The 17,648-nt window shown below is 47.3% G+C and overlaps 1 protein-coding gene across 10 annotated transcripts in view; it reads right to left on the bottom strand.

Annotated features, from left to right (window-relative positions):
• TNNT1 (troponin T1, slow skeletal type) overlaps positions 1–17,648 on the bottom strand; it is a 28,495-nt gene that overhangs the window by 5,032 nt on the left and 5,815 nt on the right. For 2 of the 10 annotated variants that reach the window (XM_028751852.2, XM_028751853.2), the window contains exons 3-9: positions 15,868–15,884; positions 14,946–14,969; positions 12,991–13,023; positions 7,970–7,991; positions 6,566–6,626; positions 5,535–5,651; positions 831–908 (exon numbers count right to left, since the gene is read on the bottom strand). In XM_028751852.2, the coding sequence (XP_028607685.1) occupies positions 831–908; positions 5,535–5,651; positions 6,566–6,626; positions 7,970–7,991; positions 12,991–13,023; positions 14,946–14,969; positions 15,868–15,884 (352 nt within the window). The remainder of the gene's footprint in view (positions 1–830; positions 909–5,534; positions 5,652–6,565; positions 6,627–7,969; positions 7,992–12,990; positions 13,024–14,945; positions 14,970–15,867; positions 15,885–17,648) is intronic. The other 8 variants (XM_028751856.2, XM_028751857.2, XM_028751854.2 and 5 more) reach the window with 4 other exon arrangements.

Below are 17,648 nucleotides of genomic sequence, written 5' to 3'. Positions count from 1 at the left end.
CAGTTAATGTAAGGTTACCAGATTTTTTTCAATGAATCCGGGGACACTTTTGAACTTCAGTGGATTTTGTATGGGGTAAAGGTAAAGGGACCCCTGACCATTAGGTCCAGTCATGGCCGACCCGGGGTTGTGGCGCTCATCTCGCTTTATTGGCCGAGGGAGGTCCGGGTCATGTGGCCAGCATGACTAAGCCGCTTCTGGCACGGAAATGCTGTTTACCTTCCCACCTATTTATCTACTTGCACTTTGACGTGCTTTCGAACTGCTAGGTTGGCAGGAGCAGGGACCGAGCAACAGGAGCTCACCCCGTTGCGGGGATTCAAACCGCCGATCTTCAGATCGGCAAGTCCTAGGCTCTGTGGTTTAACCCACAGCGGGACTGAGTTGTAAATCCAGGGACTGTCCCCAGGAAACGGGGACGTCTGGTAACCTTAAGTCAATGGGTATGTCCAATGGCTTTTGTTTTAAATAGAAAAAGGTGCCGGTACTTACCATGTAAGTGGCACGCTTTCAACATTTGCGACGGTGGGGGGAGGGGGGTGTACCATTGAGTACCCCCCAGAAAAACAACACTGGTATGTAATTTCTATGCCCAGGCTTTACACACCCCTGTCTGCCCTGTCCAGGAAACCAAGGGGCACTTCCAGAGCTCAGGCGTATATACGTTCCAGCCAGGCAAAAACAGGCACAGAGCATATGAAGTGAAGCGTGGCTTGGGGAGAGTCCCCAGGGCCGGGCCAAGAACCCTGGAGGGCCATATTCGGCTCCTAGCCTGAGGTCCCCCACCCGTGAGCTGGAATGGGAAGCTGCCAGGCGACAGCAATACTCACGGCCAGTTTGTTCTGCCGCTCCCGTTCCTTCTCAGTGCGGACACGTTGCTGCTCAGCACGTTCCGCCCGCCGATGTTCCTGCCGAAGGACACGAGAAACGGCTCAGACCTTTGCGGTCCTCAAGGAGAAATGTGAAAGTGACTTTGCAAACAACACCGACTACTAGGCAGGAGAAGCTTCTGAAAAGTAAGAGCTGTTCAACAACAGAACTTGGGAAATGGGAGGCTTTCCTTCGCTGGATGGAGGCCAGACACGGAACCTATCTGGGATGTTGCAGTCCAAGGGTTGCCAAACCAGAGAGCGTGAATGCCATGGTACCCATGAAGTCTTACTTCCCTCCATATCCTGAATGGTCCTGTGGAACACCCTTGTCACTTAGGGTAACCATGTATATGACTATTTCTCTTTTTCCAGTGCTGGTGGACCAGCACCCTTTTTGTCACACAACCTGTGACATCTGAATGTTCTTCAGTAGATTCTGCAAGAGAGCAACCCTGTTTGGATTCAGCATCTAAGATCGTATGCCTACACAGCTAACCAACCGCTAGGTGGGAGCAAAGAACAACCATTCCCTGCATCACGGTCTGTCTTTGTGTTTTTGCCCATGCCATGCTGGCTAAGGCTCATGGGAGCTGTAGTCGAAAAACATCTGGAGAGTGCAAGGTTGAGCAAAGCTGCCCTAGAGAAAGAGAGAGAGATCCTAGATCTCCAAAGTGCATTCACCCCAAACATAGACTTCATTTTTCTTCTCTCTCCCCCTCCTTCCCTTTCTTTCCAGCTGCCAACATCTGTCTCAGACTCCACCTGTTTGTAAAAGTTTGAACCTATAGATATTTTTTTTTAAACGAGCCTTTTGCAGATCTGAGCACTGTTCATATTTCCATGAACCCAACAAAGAGATGGCCAAATAGCTAAGCCTGGTAGAGGGGGAAATAAAATAAAAGGGTGGGGGAGGTCAAAAAGGTAATGAAAGGAGTGAATGCAAAAGAGGAGAGAAGGTGGTGGTTTAAGAGAGAGAGAAGCCTTTTCATACTGCACAGATCTGCACACTTGTTGTTGTTGGTTAGTCGGTTAGTCGTGTCCGACTCTTCGTGACCCCATGGACCAGAGCACGCCAGGCACTCCTGTCTTCCACTGCCTCCTGCAGTTTGGTCAAACTCATGTTGGTAGCTTCGAGAACACTGTCCAACCATCTCGTCCTCTGTCGTCCCCTTCTCCTTGTGCCCTCCATCTTTCCCAACATCAGGGTCTTTTCCAGGGAGTCTTCTCTTCTCATGAGGTGGCCAAAGTATTGGAGCCTCAACTTCAGGATCTGTCCTTCCAGTGAGCACTCAGGGCTGATTTCCTTAAGAATGGAGAGGTTTGATCTTCTTGCAGTCCATGGGACTCTCAAGAGTCTCCTCCAGCACCATAATCTGCACACTATTCCCCTGCACATCTTGAGAGCAGGGTGGGCTCCCCAGATAGAGGTGCACCTAAGCTCCCTTGCACACTTGGAAGAGGAACCTGCTCACATTGCCTGGCTACCCAGAGCAGTGAAGGAGTGGCCTGGGCAGTGTGCAGATGGGCAGACAGGCTCCTAGTCATTCCAAGGCAGAGCAGAGAGGCATGATTTCCGTGTCCCCCTGTGCTTGGGACCTTGGCGGGGGCCAACACGACCGACCCCTAGGTACACCGCTGCACCCAGATCTCACCAGACTGTAGCTCTCATCACCCCTAAGCGTTGGCCTCACTCTCTGTCATGGTGGGAGCTGGAAGACTCCAAGAGCATTTGGGGGGCCACGGGCTCCCCCACCCGTCCTTTAGACCCAGACCTTGATTCTTCCATGCTGTGACTTTCTTGGCTGCATCTGTGTCAGGCTTTAGGGAATCTGACCCCCCCCCCCCCCGGTAGGCTACCAGGAATAGACCAACAGGGAGAGTTCTTAGCAAAGTCTTTTATTCAAAAATCACAGAGAGAGGCTTAGAAATGTTTAGTAAACTCTACTCCCCTTCTCTCCTCAATCGTCGACAGCACCACCCACCTTACGGTGGCTGCTTAGGGCCATTTGTCTCTGAGCCCTTTGCTCTCCTACTTTCAATGCTTGCCGGGTTCTGGGAGAAGGGGGGTCTGGAATGCTTTCTTGTGATAATGTGTCAGCCAGCTGCTCCAGCTCTGCTTCCCGCTCCTCCTCCTCCTCTCCCATTATTGCCCAACTCTGCTCTTCATCTGCCTCTGAGCCATGACCTTCCTCAAACCACTGTTGTAAATCTATACTGTCTTCCTCTTCTCTGGAAGGTGTGTGTGTGGGGGGGGGAGGCGTTCTCCACCATTCCTTCTCTGTACAGTCCCTGGCAGTCTGGCACTCTATGTATGGTTTTGTATTTCCTGCTTTTTGGCAGCCAGAATGGCTCTTCTAAGCCAACCCAATGGGTTTGGTTAACAACAACAACAACAATTTATTATTTCTACCCCACCCATCTGGCTGGGTTTCCCCAGCCACTCTGGGCGGCTCCCAACTGAATATTAAAAACACAATATAGTACAGCATTAAACATTAAAAACTTCCCTAAACAGGACTGCCTTCAGATGTCTTTTAAAAGTACGGTAGTTACTTATTTCCTTGACACCTGATGGGAGGGTGTTCCACCGGGTGGGTGCGACTACCGAGAAGGCCCTCTGCCTGGTTCCCTGTGCTTCATGTCTTGCAGTGAGGGAACCGCCAGAAAGCCCTCGGAGCTGGACCTCAGTGTCCGGGAAGAACGATGGGGGTGGAGATGCTCCTTCAGGTATACAGGACCGAGGCCGTTTAGGGCTTTAAAGGTCAGCACCAACACTCTGAATTGTGCTCGGAAACGTTGAAACATTGAAATAATAGGCTTGCAAGGGAACTTTGGAGGTTATTTCGCTCAACATCCAGCTCGCTACATGATTTGCATCACAGGATGCAGCTACAAGATTCAAATATTGCTGGGGAAAGTGTGCCAATTTATATTTCGAAAGGTCATTTCCCATATGTCTCTGGAACTGGACGAATACATTTTACCCACATTTTGAAATGTCTCTTAAAAATACCTCTCAGATCCTTATCTACACCACTGCTGGGGGAATCAACATACGCTTGCAAGTCAAGTCGCCTTTAAAAACATCAAGCAGACCAGACCCTTTGATGTAATCTTGAAGAACAGGTTGCGTCTCTCTCTCTCTCTCTCTCTCTCTCTCTCTCTCTCTCTCTCTCTCTCTCGTATAAAAATTTGCCTTTCTGTGTAACCTTAAAAAACTTCTTGTCCCTCTGGGCAGCTTCTTAGCCGCCAGCATTTCTTATCACCGCCCCCCCCCAAATACCCCTTGCCAACCCAGTATTTGTCTTTTAGGGCCAAACTGGGCATAGCAATGAAGATTCCTGAACCGCCAGCCTTTTTAAATTTCTGGAAAAAAGCAGCTATCTGTACCGATATGTTTTCTCAAATGGAACAAATAGCAGTGGGGGGTGGCACAGGTATCAGAAAAGTAACGCAGAGAAAGGGTTAAAGAACACCGGTGGAATTGTTTTTCCTAAGTGCAAGATGGGTGGTGCTGGTTTCATTTCAGGTGTGTGTGTGTGTGTGTGGGTGTGTGTGTGTGAGAGAGAGAGAGAGAATTAAAGCTCTCATGGGCTACATTCCCAAGTCACATCCAAGTTATACATTCAAAGCCCATCTGTGCCACTTAACAGTCATGTCTTCCCCAAAGAATCCTGGGAAAACTTATTTATCCTTCATAGAGCTACAGTTCCCAGCATCCTTAAACAAACAACAGGGTCCAGGATTCAAGTGGGGGAAGCCATGACTGCCAAAGGGGTGGAAGAGTGCCTTAAATGCATGACAGTGGATATTGCCTCCCATGCCTATAATTAAAAAAAGGAAAAACCACTACAGTCATTCCTTGGGTTACAGTCGCTTTGGGTTGCGTGATTTCAGGTCGCGCACTGCGCCGAATCCAGAAGTACCGGAACAGGTTACCTCTGGGTTTCGGAGCATGCGCATGCGCAGAAGTGCTAAATTGTGCTTTGCGCATGCACAGAAGACGCAGCACTGCGGGTTGCAGACGCTGCGGGTTGCGAACGTGCTTCCCGCATGGATCACATTTGCAACCCGAGCGTCCACTGTATGTGATTGCCACGACGCCCTTAGAAGTAGGTGGTGTGAGCAGGTAAACTGTTGGACCACTGACCAATTTCAAATGAGCCACCCAATGCAGGGATGGGGACACCTGTGGCCCTCCAGATGTTCTGGGACTCCCAACGTCCATCAGTCGCAACGGCATGGCCAACAGTCAGGGATAATGGGAGATGTGGTCCAAAAACATATGGAGGGTATCAGATTGGGGAAGACTAGAGATGAAACTGGTGGGGGATTTATTCAGGTGTGGACAGCCTTGTGAAATGAATGGGGGCCAGTCTACACACAATACACAGGTGTGTGTGTGTGTGTGTGTCCACACTGACCAGACGCCCCTCTGTTCCCAGCTATACACAATCCTTTGCTGCCCAGAACTCACAATCCTTTAATAACATTTTGACAGATAAGGAATAGCAGATTGTATCGTTTAATGTAACAAACCAGAGGGGAAGCTGAAGGAAGTCAACGGGAAGGGGTAGAATGTATGTTTGGAAATGGTTTTGATATTTGTTGTTAGAAAAGAAAACTAATTAAAATTATATACAAAAAAAGAGAAGAACTCACGATCCTTGACATGAGACCAACGAGCTCCTCCTCTTCTTTCTTCCTCTGCTCAAAGTGCACGTCAATGAGGGTCTGCAGCTCCAAGAGGTCCTTCTCCATACGCTTCCGGTGGATGTCCTGTCCATCAGGCAGGGGGAGAGGTTAGCTTGAAGGGGATGAAAGTCAACCAGATGGTCCTGTGCATGTCTCTGTGGGCTGGCCTAGGGCGGACCCTTGAACGGTATTACAGTGGTACCTCAGGTTACATACGCTTCAGGTTACAGACTCCGCTAACCCAGAAATAGTGCTTCAGGTTAAGAACTTTGCTTCAGGATGAGAACAGAAATCGTGCTCCGGCGGCGCGGTGGCAGCAGGAGGCCCCATTAGCTAAAGTGGTGCTTCAGGTTAAGAACAGTTTCAGGTTAAGTACGGACCTCCGGAACGAATTAAGTACTTAACCCGAGGTACCACTGTATATGGCCGAAGAAAATTCTACTTGTTGCTGCAGGACTTCTAACAGTACAGGAGGACATTCGGTATTGCACAGAGACAGACCACAAGGTCTCCTAGTGCCTGCTTGCCCACTATCTCTAATAAGTTAAGGCCAAAGTACATGTTATACACACTGCGGGCATTGTCTTTAGAAATTAAAAGCAAATATAAATGGAAGAAAGGACTGTTTAATGGTTACATTTTCATTTCCAGCTATTTTTCCACTCAAGAACCACCTTGTTTTTCACCCATGGGGAAAAAAAGATCTGTATTATCACCAGCGAGTGTCTGTAGATGTAGCTGCTGTTGCCACCATGTGTGTATAGTTGCTAGCAGAGCATCAGGCAACCCCAGGAACCAGGTCCCCAATTTGTCTTCTGAGAACCAATTTAATGACTAAGGTTGACTGAGGAGGGCACCTGTGCGAGTAGGCTAAATGTCTGGTCTATCGGCAGAGGCTATTTGTTTGAAAGGCTTGGGGCTGTCTGGGAAGTGATGCAAAAAAGAAAAGAAAAGAAAAAAGCGGGGATTTGGACAGTTTAATAAAACAGAATACTCACATCGAAATCTACTCTCTCCCCCTCAGGGATTTTTGGAGGAGCCAACTGTGGAACCACCGGCCTTTGCGTGCAAATACAGACAAGGAAATAAAAATATAGTTAATATCTGAAAATGCTACTGACCTTCTCCCCACCCCCCCCAAAAAAACACTGCCAAATATTAAAACAAATCTCTGCTACCACTTCCCTTGAATTAGACATGTCAGAGCTAAAATGAATTGCTGTGAGTGTGTTTTGTTTTGGGGGAGGGGGAGAGAGAATTTTTAAGCTTGTGTATCAAAAAGCGGAATCTTCAATTGCCAATTTTGTGTTGGGTTGTCCTTTTTTTTTCTTCTAGAAGGATCAATATTTACTGAACTTATTCATCACCTTAACTCACTCTTTGCACCGTACAGTAAAAAAGAAATGCATATCAAATAGACAAACAACTGCACATAAAATTTAGAATTTTATTGTAAAAACATCAGTGCAGTCACAACAAGCTGCTCTAGTGATTACACAAAAAGTCATAACATATTTATTTTTTGTAAAAACCGTCTCCTCCCAACTACATAACACGATCACTGTGAGATTAATCAGCTAATCTAATCAGGCCTCCACAGAATCAACAGTTAAAAAATAAAAATCAAAGCCCATCAACACTCAGAAGGTTTTGTAGAAATTCCCAGGTGTCAAAAAAGGATATTTATGTATGCCACTACTGCAGTTTGTGTTTTTCGTTAGTCCAAAAATGGAAAACGAGCAAGGTCCCAGCTAAAGAAGAATGGCAACTTAAACTGACGGAATATGCACAGCTTGTGGACCTAACATATAGAATAAGAGAACAAGAGGAATATATGTTTAAAGAAGATTGGAAAATGTTTATTGAATATATGGGGGGAAATTGTGTACATTTGAAAACGTGGGCGGCATTAAGATAATTTCAGCAGTGGAAATAAGATTTGATGGATGTAATAATGGAGTACTGAATGGTTTAGTTTATATAAAATGTGCAGGGATTTATGTTAAGCAAAATGAACCATGGAAAGAGAAGAAGGGATGTCACTGGGTTGTTTAAATGAATATTCTAAAATGTAAAACAGAAAATTTAATAAAAATTATAGGGGGTGGTGGTGGTGGGAAACACTCAAAAGGTTTCAGGGCCTTTTAAAAACTAGACATTCTAGGCAGTGATTCAATAATTACTGCCTTCCCTCACTGTGATGATACCACCCTGGGCAGAAAACCCTCTTGACTTTCAGCCTGTCAGGTCACTTAGAAAGACACAGGAGATTTTGATGGGGAGAGGGGGATGGCAGGAACTCTGCCTTTGCGTACACACTGCTTCTTCCACCCTCCAGCGAGAACGTCAGCATCCAATGCTATGAACTTCTGTGGAGGAACCACCTTATACCTGTTGCTTACCTGGGCCTGGGGCGTTCTTCCTCTGCGAGAAACAGAAGGCAAAGAATGGTCATTAACAGAGGCAGAACAAATCGTCAACAGGCTGCTACAAAGATAGCCAGCTCCAAAAACTCTGGAGGGCAGGAGGAGGGTTGGGGAGCTGGTGTCCGTAGGCAGAGCTGAGAAAGGCTTCTGCATAAGACCCTGCAGAGATGCTGCCCATCAACAAGTGTACCCAGTACAGAGCTAGAGAGACCAACAGGCTGACTTGGTGTAAGGGAGCTTCTTACATCCCTGTGGCTGTCAGCAAGGCACTGTCTCTGGGGCCCTCCCAGCTCCCAAGAATTAGATGCCCGCATTGAGAATTCTCTTGTGCTGCCTCCAGCTGTCTTGCGTTCCCCCCTCTGTAAAGTGAGAACAGCTCCCCTGCAAGGCTGGCGGGCTCTTGGCCAGGATTAGGAAATGGCTGACTTTGCTGCCCTCCGGAGCTAGCTGCGGAAGTGGGGTTTCAACTACCATTGGTGAAGCACAAACCGTTGCGTTCTCACAGAGATATGCTGTACTTTTCCATGTATAAGACAAGGTTTATTTTTAATTTTAAAATTGTGTAAAAAATCAGGGGCTGTCTTAAACACGGATAGTGCATGGGGGGGACGTGGGATTGGTTGCTGCCGCGAGCCGGAGATTGTCAGTGGCTAATGGGCGTGTTATTGGTGGCCGCGGCAAGGGCTGGTGTTGATTGGCTGTCGCTGCGGCAATTGGGCGGGTGATTGGCGGCTTCTGCCGGCGAGGGGACAGACGATAGGTGGATTTTGCCATGCGTGCGAGTGGCAGCGTAGGTCAGGCGGGTGAGCGATTTTTGCCGATCCCCCCTAAAAAAAGCTGACCAACTCTGGGCCACCCCCTGAAAAAAGCTCAAGAAGTCTGGACAATCTCCCCCCATCTTCTTAATTTGGAGTCCCCCCCAAAAAAACACGGGGGCGTGTTATACACGGAAAAATACAGTATACCGGTATCTGACTGTAGGTCAATTTGAAAGGTATAGATTGTTGAACTGGAGGAAATGAAGAATGTAATACCAAAATTGTGTCGTGACGAAAGAGTTGATGCATGGCAGTGGGGTTACTGGGTCTCTTTGCCTATCGATCCATCTGCAACTCTGAGGATGACACTTGATGCAGCTGGTGGACTATAGTCCACAGATGCTCATGTCAACCTTCCCCATCTTGGTGTCCTCCCAACATTTTGCACTAGGACTCTCATCAGCCCCACCCAGCAAGAGACTGGTCTAAAACAGCCTCCTCAAATTATTCATGATGTTTGGTGGGGGTGAAATGGAGGTGGGGTCAATGGTTGTGGGGGGTTTTTTGGGGGAGGGAGGAGTAAGGTGAAATTCTCCAACAGTTCTCAGAAAACTCTCTTCTGAGACATGTCCATCTCATTTAATTTTGAATGAAACTCTGCTGTTAGTTCATATGGTTGGTTGGGTGGAGGAAGCAAAGGGGCTAAGAGAGTGGTCCATTGTTTTCTTCAAAAATATTAAAATGATATCAAACCATAATACAACTAGATTAGGGTTGCCGTACATGTGGACATACCCAGAATACTGCAGTCGGAATCAGGAAAATCCGGACATATATGCAACCCATGTTGGCATACACATCTGGTCAATAATAATAATAGTAATAATAATAAAAATTCTCAACAACTTTTGTGTCTGGATTTTCACTTTTTGAAATATGCAACCCTAAACTAGATCCAAAGTTGCACCCAAAATTCAGGAATGGTGACATTTTTCACAGAACCCAAAATTGAGGAGTATTCTCATTCAGGGGATGTTTATTTATTTCAGTGTTTCCCAACCTTTTTTGGGCAAAGGCACACTTGTTTCATGAAAAAAATCTCGAGGCACACCACCATGCCAGATGGGGAAAAGTCACTTTTTACTTATGTAAAAAAAAAAAAAAAAAAATAGTAACAGCATAGAAGGTAATGGTTATCTCTTTGATGTCTGATGGGAGGGCATTCCACAGGGCGGGCGCCACTACCGAGAAGGCCCTCTGCCTGGTTCCCTGTAACCTCACTTTTCACAGTGAGGGAATTGCCAGAAGGCCCTTGGCACTGGATCTCAGTGTCTGGGCTGAACGATGGTGGCGGAGACGCTACTTCAGGTATACTGGACCGAAACCGCTTAGGGCTTTAAAGGTCAGCACCAACACTTTGAATTGTGCTCGGAAAGGTACTGGGAGCCAATGTAGGTCTTTCAAGACTGTCGTTACGTGGTCTCGGCGGCAGGTAGCAGCGCTCACAGCTTACGGACTGCACCGTGTAACAGGTGTCTGGCCCAGCAGCCTAAGGCGGACAAGCCACTGAAACAGGCATTCAGAATCCGTTCATTTCATAAAACCTGCAGGGCTCAATCTCTGTGTTTGTGTATGTGTGTGTTTCTGTTTTGCCCAAGGGTCTGGGGGTGGGAGAGAGCTCTTTAGCATGATGCTTTTAAAACAATTAAATTATCAACAAACAAACCTGATGATACGAATAGCAACGTCAGGTGCTAGGGGGGGGGGGGAGAAGGGGGCCTACTCAGAAGTAAATACTGCGTCCAGGCGCAATTAGCGCTGATTTAAGGTGCACCAAGACTGCCTAAAAACCTCACCAAAGATATGCAACAAAGCGCTTCGTTGCAGAGGGGAGAGTTTGTGCACCGTGGAGGCTGGAGGGCTTCTATTCTACATGCGGGGGTTGGGGGGGCGAGGAAAATGTGCTCCGTGGTGGGGCGGGGAAGGCAAAGTTGCAAAAGCGCCCTGCTCCTTCTTCCGCGGAGGGAAACGCTCCTGCGGAGGCGAGAGGCAGCGAGGAGGCGACGAGGTGAGGCTTTTGTGAGGTAGGGAGAGGAAAGACGGGGGAGGGAACCCAAGGAGGATTTGCACGAGAGGGAATGAAGGGGAAACGCGCCTCCCACGTGGAGCACTTTTCCCCGGGAAATGCACGGGGTGGGGTCGTGGCTGATCCGTGCTGCGCGCTCGCGTCGTGCGGCCCAAAGTGCTGCAGGATCGCCAATGCAAGACCCCCTTTTAAAACCTCCCCCTCCCCCAGCTCTGGAAAAAAAGGGGGAAGGGGATGGCGTCGGCGTCGGGGTGCGGAGGCTGCCCGTGCCCGGCCAGGCGTCGGTGGCGGTGTCAGCGCTGCTGCAGCGGCTGCTCCTCCTGCGAGCAGTGAGTGGAGCGCAGCCGCAGCGGCGCGCACGCTAGGGCGCAAGGCTGGCGGTGGCGGCGGGGAGCCCGGCGGAGGAAGGAACTTGTCCCTTCCCTCTGGACTCGCGCCCCCCGCAGATGTTGCGCCCGGTGCGACTGGCACCCCTGGCACCCCCCACGCTACGCCACTACTCCCACGGCACACTAGGCAACGTCCGGCGGCACACTAGTGTGCCGCGGAACACCGGTTGGGAAACACTGATTTATTTATCTATCTATTCATTTATGAATCTATTCATTTACTCATGATGTTCTCCAGTGGTTCAGGAGGAGCTAAAAAAAGAAAGTCAACTGCCACAAACTTTTTCTTTTGAGAAATTTTGGCTCAACCCTAGCTGAAAGCAGAACGCTTGGCTGTACAGCAGGTAAATATTCCACGGTCGGCCTAGTGGAATCCAACCAAAATTTCAGGGCTGTTGGCAGGTGAGTCCAGACAGACAGCAGACAGAAGACGGTTTTCATGATCATGGTCACAGGCATGTCCATAGGTACTGGAAAATATCTTTTACCCACATCTGGGCTTAGATATGTTGCTTCCCTTATAGACATGATGGGGGTGCACATGTTCTCAACACAGATACATAGAGAAAACACATGACATGCATGTATCCAGAACATGTGTGGCACACGGACAACACCAGAGGCCTGTAGATATATCTCCACAAAATATATCAACAAGGCATATTCTGTTAGGAACCTGTGCACATCCTCCTGCTTTGAGGGGTGTGGATGGCTGGGGAGATAACTTCTTGGAAGTCAGAAATACATCATGGGAGCTGCCGGAGGTGTGTACGTATGTAAATAAAGTAAGCCGTTAAATTTAACTCAGAAAGGTGGTGCACTCGGCACCACACTCAAGCCTAGCCTACTATGCATCAGAATGAGGCAGAGCTTTTGGCCTAGTATTTCATGTGAGAAGGGCAAAAAGAAAACCCCCTCAAAGACTGAGGGCAGAAGGTTGGCTAGCCTTAATTTAGACATAGCGGCCAAGGTCTTTTCCATTCTCTTTTGTAAAACCTTGTGGCAACTTGTAAAAGCACCAGAGCTCTCCACGTTCTCCTGACAGTGTTTCCTGGACCAGAACACCCATGAGAATAATGTCCTCGGATATTCTTGGGTTAAAAAAACCCCATAGCTGCCTCTGTGGGTGTCATATGGCAGAGAGCAGTTCTCATTTATGAATGCTCCCCTACATTAACAACTCTTTACAAGTAAGTCAGACAGACAGACAGACAGACTGACTCACTGACTGACTAACTAACCTAGCTAAATAACTACCTACCTACCTACCTAACTAACTAACTAACTAACTAACTAACAGCTAGTGCAACTGGACCTCTTCAGGCCTGGTGTCTTAGCTGCATAATGGCAGATAAGTGTTTCTGTAGGGGAGCACTCAAAAGCAACCCTTCACCCAAATCAGGAATGAGGAATCTATGTTGTTGGACTGCAACATCCATCAGCCCCAGCCAATCAGTCAATAGCCAGGGATGATGGGGGTTGTACTCCAACTTCATCAGGAGAGTCACAGGTTTCCTAGTCTCTAAGATACAGCCTGTTCTATCACCTCATCATGTGTAGAGCAGGGCATCAGAGACCATGTGTTTATGCTCTCTTTCCAGCTATTTGCCTGAGGTTGTGCGGCCTAGCTCTGCCCATCACCAGGCTGTGACGTGCCAGATTTTGCTGGAGAGGAGGGGAAGTAACGTTTTGACTTGCCCCCTCCTGGTTATGTGCCCCCACCCCCACCCCAAAAAGGAAGAATGGAGTGAAGAAGAAAGATACCTTGTTCAGCAGCCTGCTCAGGTTCGTCAGCCACTGCAAACAACATATATCACAGGGATCAGGAGGACGGGGAACACAGATGGAGCAAGGATGAGGTGGAGCAAGGAGAGAGAGGGAAGTTGTAGGGTAGAGACCCAATTAATGAGAGAAATGAAAAGGCAGATCAATCCATCTACAGCAGAGGTGAGGAAGCTCTAGTCTTCCAGACATTGTTGGACTCCAGTTCCCATCATCCTTGGCCATGCTGACTATGGCTGATAGGCTTTGAAGTCCATCAATTTCTGGCCGGCCAAAGGTTCCCAACCCCTGATCTACAGGTTGTGGATAAAAATGAGAGGGAAATGTCATTAAAATAAAAAAGACGTTCGCCAAGGGGGAAAGCGGAGATATGTAGCATAGCTGTCAACGTTTCCCATTTTTTAAGGGGAATTCCGTTATTCCGAATAGGATTCCTCAGAAGAAAAGGGAAAAGTTGACAGCTATGATATGTAGGCCACTTCTCTCCATTCAAATTGAGAGTAATATTGTTTGTTTGGCCTTAGCGATGTCCCCATGTCGCAAAATCTGAATGGCTACACAGTGCCACGGTCACATTTTGTACTTTATGTGATCCCTGATTGGTACTGTGATGCCATCATTCTTTCTCTGCTTCTTCCCCACAATGGATGCCTTCTAATAATAAAAAATGGCAAGAAGAATAGGAGCCATTTCCCAAGAGGCACAAAAATATTGAAAAGAACCATTTACACTTCATGGCTCAGCTTCCATTTAGAATAATACATGATCCTCAGAACTTTCCAGGTGCACAGGGATTGGTGCCAGAGGACAAACATTTGAAGGGGAAAAATAATGCTTGGTTATAACTGGAAGGCAAAAGTAGCCGCCGCCATCAAGCCTTGTCGCCTGGTTAAGCAAACGGGTTGAAAAGGAAAGAAAGAAGTTATGAGCGTAAATAAAGGGACCGGCTTCAAGCATCTAGGAGGTGGAATGCAGATTGTAAAAAAAGAAAGAAAACAGCATTGGACCCAGTTATGAGACAGAGTTATTGCACATACGCCAGGGGCTTGGCAGAGGAGGAAGAATGGTGGAGACTGCCTGCCCATCCCAACCCTTCCAGGTAGAAGGAGGAAGAGGAAGACAGTCTAGATTTACAACAGGGGTTTGCGGGAGGTCACAGCTCAGAGGCAGATGAGGAGAAAAGTTGGGAAATAATGGCAGAGGAGGAGCAGGCAGAGCCAGAGGAGCAGCTGGCTGACACGTTGTCACTAGAAAGCATTCCAGACCCACCACCTCCCAGAACCCGGCGAGCCTTAAAAGTAGGAGAGCAAAGAGCTCAAAGACAGAGAGCACTTAGCGGCACCCGTAGAGGAGGTGATGATGGTGACAAATAAGGAAGTGGGAGAGAAGGGAGGGTGTAGATTCAATCGTGACTATGCCATTATCCAAGAGGCTGAGTTCTATAGCCTCTCTCTGTAAAGCTTGAAATAAAAAAGGGCTGTAATAAACTTTCCTTGTCTTTATACTTTCCTGGGCAACCAGCCGGGAGCTGCTGACAGCATCCTGACAACATGTGACGCTCAAAAAACTGACCTGTGAATTTCATAACAATAAAGGGAGGCTGAGTCATCCCAGGCTGAAAACCAGAAGGGAGGAAATTTGTGAATAACAGCAGGCAAACCTTTCAGGCATGGGGGGAGAGAAACTGGACATCCTGTGTTCACACAGGCCCCCTTTCCCAATTGAAACAACCCCATTCTCCTCCCAGAGAAATGGAGCCCTGACCCCAACTTTTCTGAATCTTAGTCACTAAGATTTGGAGCCACCGTGGGAGTCAGGAGCATTCTTGGTTCTCCACTAAGTAACTCTGTGAGAGCGCCTTAGGCCTGAAACAAAACAAAACAGAGGATGCTCCGCAGGAAGAGTAGGGAGGGAATAGACGTGTGGTATCACCTCACCTTCTTCTTCAGCTTGTTCCTCTTCTTCAAGAAAAAGAGAGAGAGAAAGAGAGGGGGGGGGGGAGAGAGAGATACCAAAGAAAAAGAGAATGAGACCTAGGGAGGTTATCAGTTCGGCAAGGGTGGTGTCAACAGATATGGGATATTGGTCGCTGATTACCGCAAGTTAGGGGAATGCTTTGGGAACAAGGTCTGAGTGGGAGAATGGCCTGCCCTGTAAGACATTCTGCTGGAGGAAAAAGTTCTTACAAACAAGTAAACACACACACACACACACACACACACACACACGAGAGTTCAGAACTGGAAAGAATGAGGGTTTCACTTCTTGCTCTGCAAGAAAAAATATCAGTCTAAGGGCACTTCCAGACAACCTGTTTACCCAGCATTCATCATAATTTGTTTGAAGGGAGATTAGATGAAGTTGACTGTTTCATTCATTCTGATTTTTTTTTTTGTGGGAAGCTTAGATGACATTGCACCTCAGCTGGTGTGGGTTTCAATTTTGGTTGCTGGTCACGGCAGAGGCAGGCAGAGAGGAACCTGGAGGAGCTGAGATAAAACTTTGTCATTTGTTTATTTTATTTTTAAAAAAGAATGAATCGGGAAAAGGGGGGGGGGGAGAGATGCTACCCAGATGAATTATACCCTCCCCGTCCCACCCACATAGCTGTGGAATGCCAGGTGTGGCTTACAAGGGAAGAACAATGAATGGAGAGCATTAAGAGCTGCCTGCCTGGATGCACCCTACGAATGCCATCAGGAAAGACAAACAAATCTGTTGATAAGCAGATGCCAGTATATAAAAAATATGTAGTGCCTTTTTAAAAAACACAAAAGCAAAACATCCACAGCCAGAAAATATTGTGGAAAAGATCACAACTGAACACGAGTATTAATGGATGACTTAGGAATCTCTTACCTTCCTGCTGCTCCCTGGTGAGTGGGAAACGGGGTGGCAGGGAAAGAGAAGGAGAGAAAGCAATGGAGACATATATTAATGCATCCTTGATGTTGAACTGTGGGCACATCTCAGCACCATACAGTTAAATAGTCTTGAAACAATTTTGAAAGGTACTTTTGGTTGTTATTCAGACATCCAGCGGTGTCCCGTTGTGCCAGAAGCGGCTTAGTCATGCTGGCCACATGACCTGGAAAACTGTCTGTGGACAAACACCGGCTCCCTCGGCCTGAAAGCGAGATGAGCACCACAACCCCATAGTCGCCTTTGACTGGACTTAACTGTCCAGGGGTCCTTTACCTTTACCTACCTTGTTTTGGAAAGTGTGAATTCACCAGGTTCGCTTTTAAATGAGAGCTGAATCAGATTTCTCCCCCATCCCTAGTGATTTGGGTATCAACGCATGACTTTCACTCCATGGGCAGCCCAGCTGGGCACAAATGGGAAATGCCAACCCCTATGTGTGGTGCTTGGGAGTGCCCAGAGGCACTTAGCAGGCAGCCATTGAAAGCAGAACTCTGGATTAGACTGGCCTTGGCATCATCCAATGAGACAAATTTTTGTGTGTGTGTTTTTATGTGCCAAGGAATAGCTGGTCCATGTGGGTATTTTAGGTATGCATGCCCCATGCCTTCCCAAAATCTCAGTTCTCGGGTTTCTTTTCACAGAAGGCATGGCAATTAAACTACTTCATGTTTACAGGCCACACCACGAGCTCCTTTGTGCAGCACTTTTGGTCTGTTAAATGTGGACATCCTCTCGTCCGCCCCTGAAGTCAAGCTGGATGTTGTGAGGTGTGATCAAGATCTCTGCTGAAGTCTTCTGACACAGTTTGAAAATGTGTGTCCACTTCACCTTGTAATTGCATGTGAAACGTCTTCTCTTAATCATGAAGAATTTCTTAATAGATCTTTAGGGCAAATGGGACACGGCCCCACCAACCCCGGCCTGACCTCACCCAGCTTCTGCTTGCTTGCTTTCCTACCTACAATCAGTCCAGGGAGTGGCACTGCTGTCAACCTCCTCCTCCTCCTCCTCCTCTGTTTCAGTGCTGCCTTGAAGAACTCAGCAGGGAGGGAGATGGGGCAAAACTAGAATTGGTTGCTCTGCCTGTCATTCAGCCTGGATTCAGACATGGCATAGCCCTGGGAAGTACAGCAACAGCAGGGCTGCAGGAGGAGCAAAGCAGCTGTGATAATTGCTCCAGGAGCTCACAGGTTTGGTTGTTCAAACTAAGACATGGTGTGGCTTACTGTGATCTCTGATCTGATTTTAATCCTAAAATACACTTGGGGGGGGGGTAAAGTCTAAAATACACATTTTGGTACTTTATTTGAGCCAAGAACTATATCACAGAATTTGGAGAACTGAAAAATCTGAAGGATAATTCTGTTCCAATCTGTGTATTAGTCCAGAATGTACAAATCATCTTGTTTCTCTTAACAATTATTATTATTATTATTATTATTATTATTATTATTATTATTATTATTTATTGAATTTATATACCGCCCTATACCTGGAGGTCTCAGGGTGGTTCACAGAACAAAATCAAAATATATAACCACAAAATATATAATCAAAACAAAAACAATAGCAATCCAGTAACCCCCTCCCCCAAAACCCCACATTTTAAAAGGGCATAGAATGCCAATCAAATCAACCAAATGCCTGGTTAAAAAGGAACGTTTTTGCCTGGTGCCTAAAGGTGTATAATGAAGGTGCCAGGTGAACTTCCCTAG

This window comes from Podarcis muralis, chromosome 13, assembly GCF_964188315.1.
Source record: "Podarcis muralis chromosome 13, rPodMur119.hap1.1, whole genome shotgun sequence".
NCBI classification, from domain to species: Eukaryota; Metazoa; Chordata; class Lepidosauria; order Squamata; family Lacertidae; genus Podarcis; species Podarcis muralis.
This window is presented reverse-complemented; position numbering and strand designations above follow the sequence as displayed.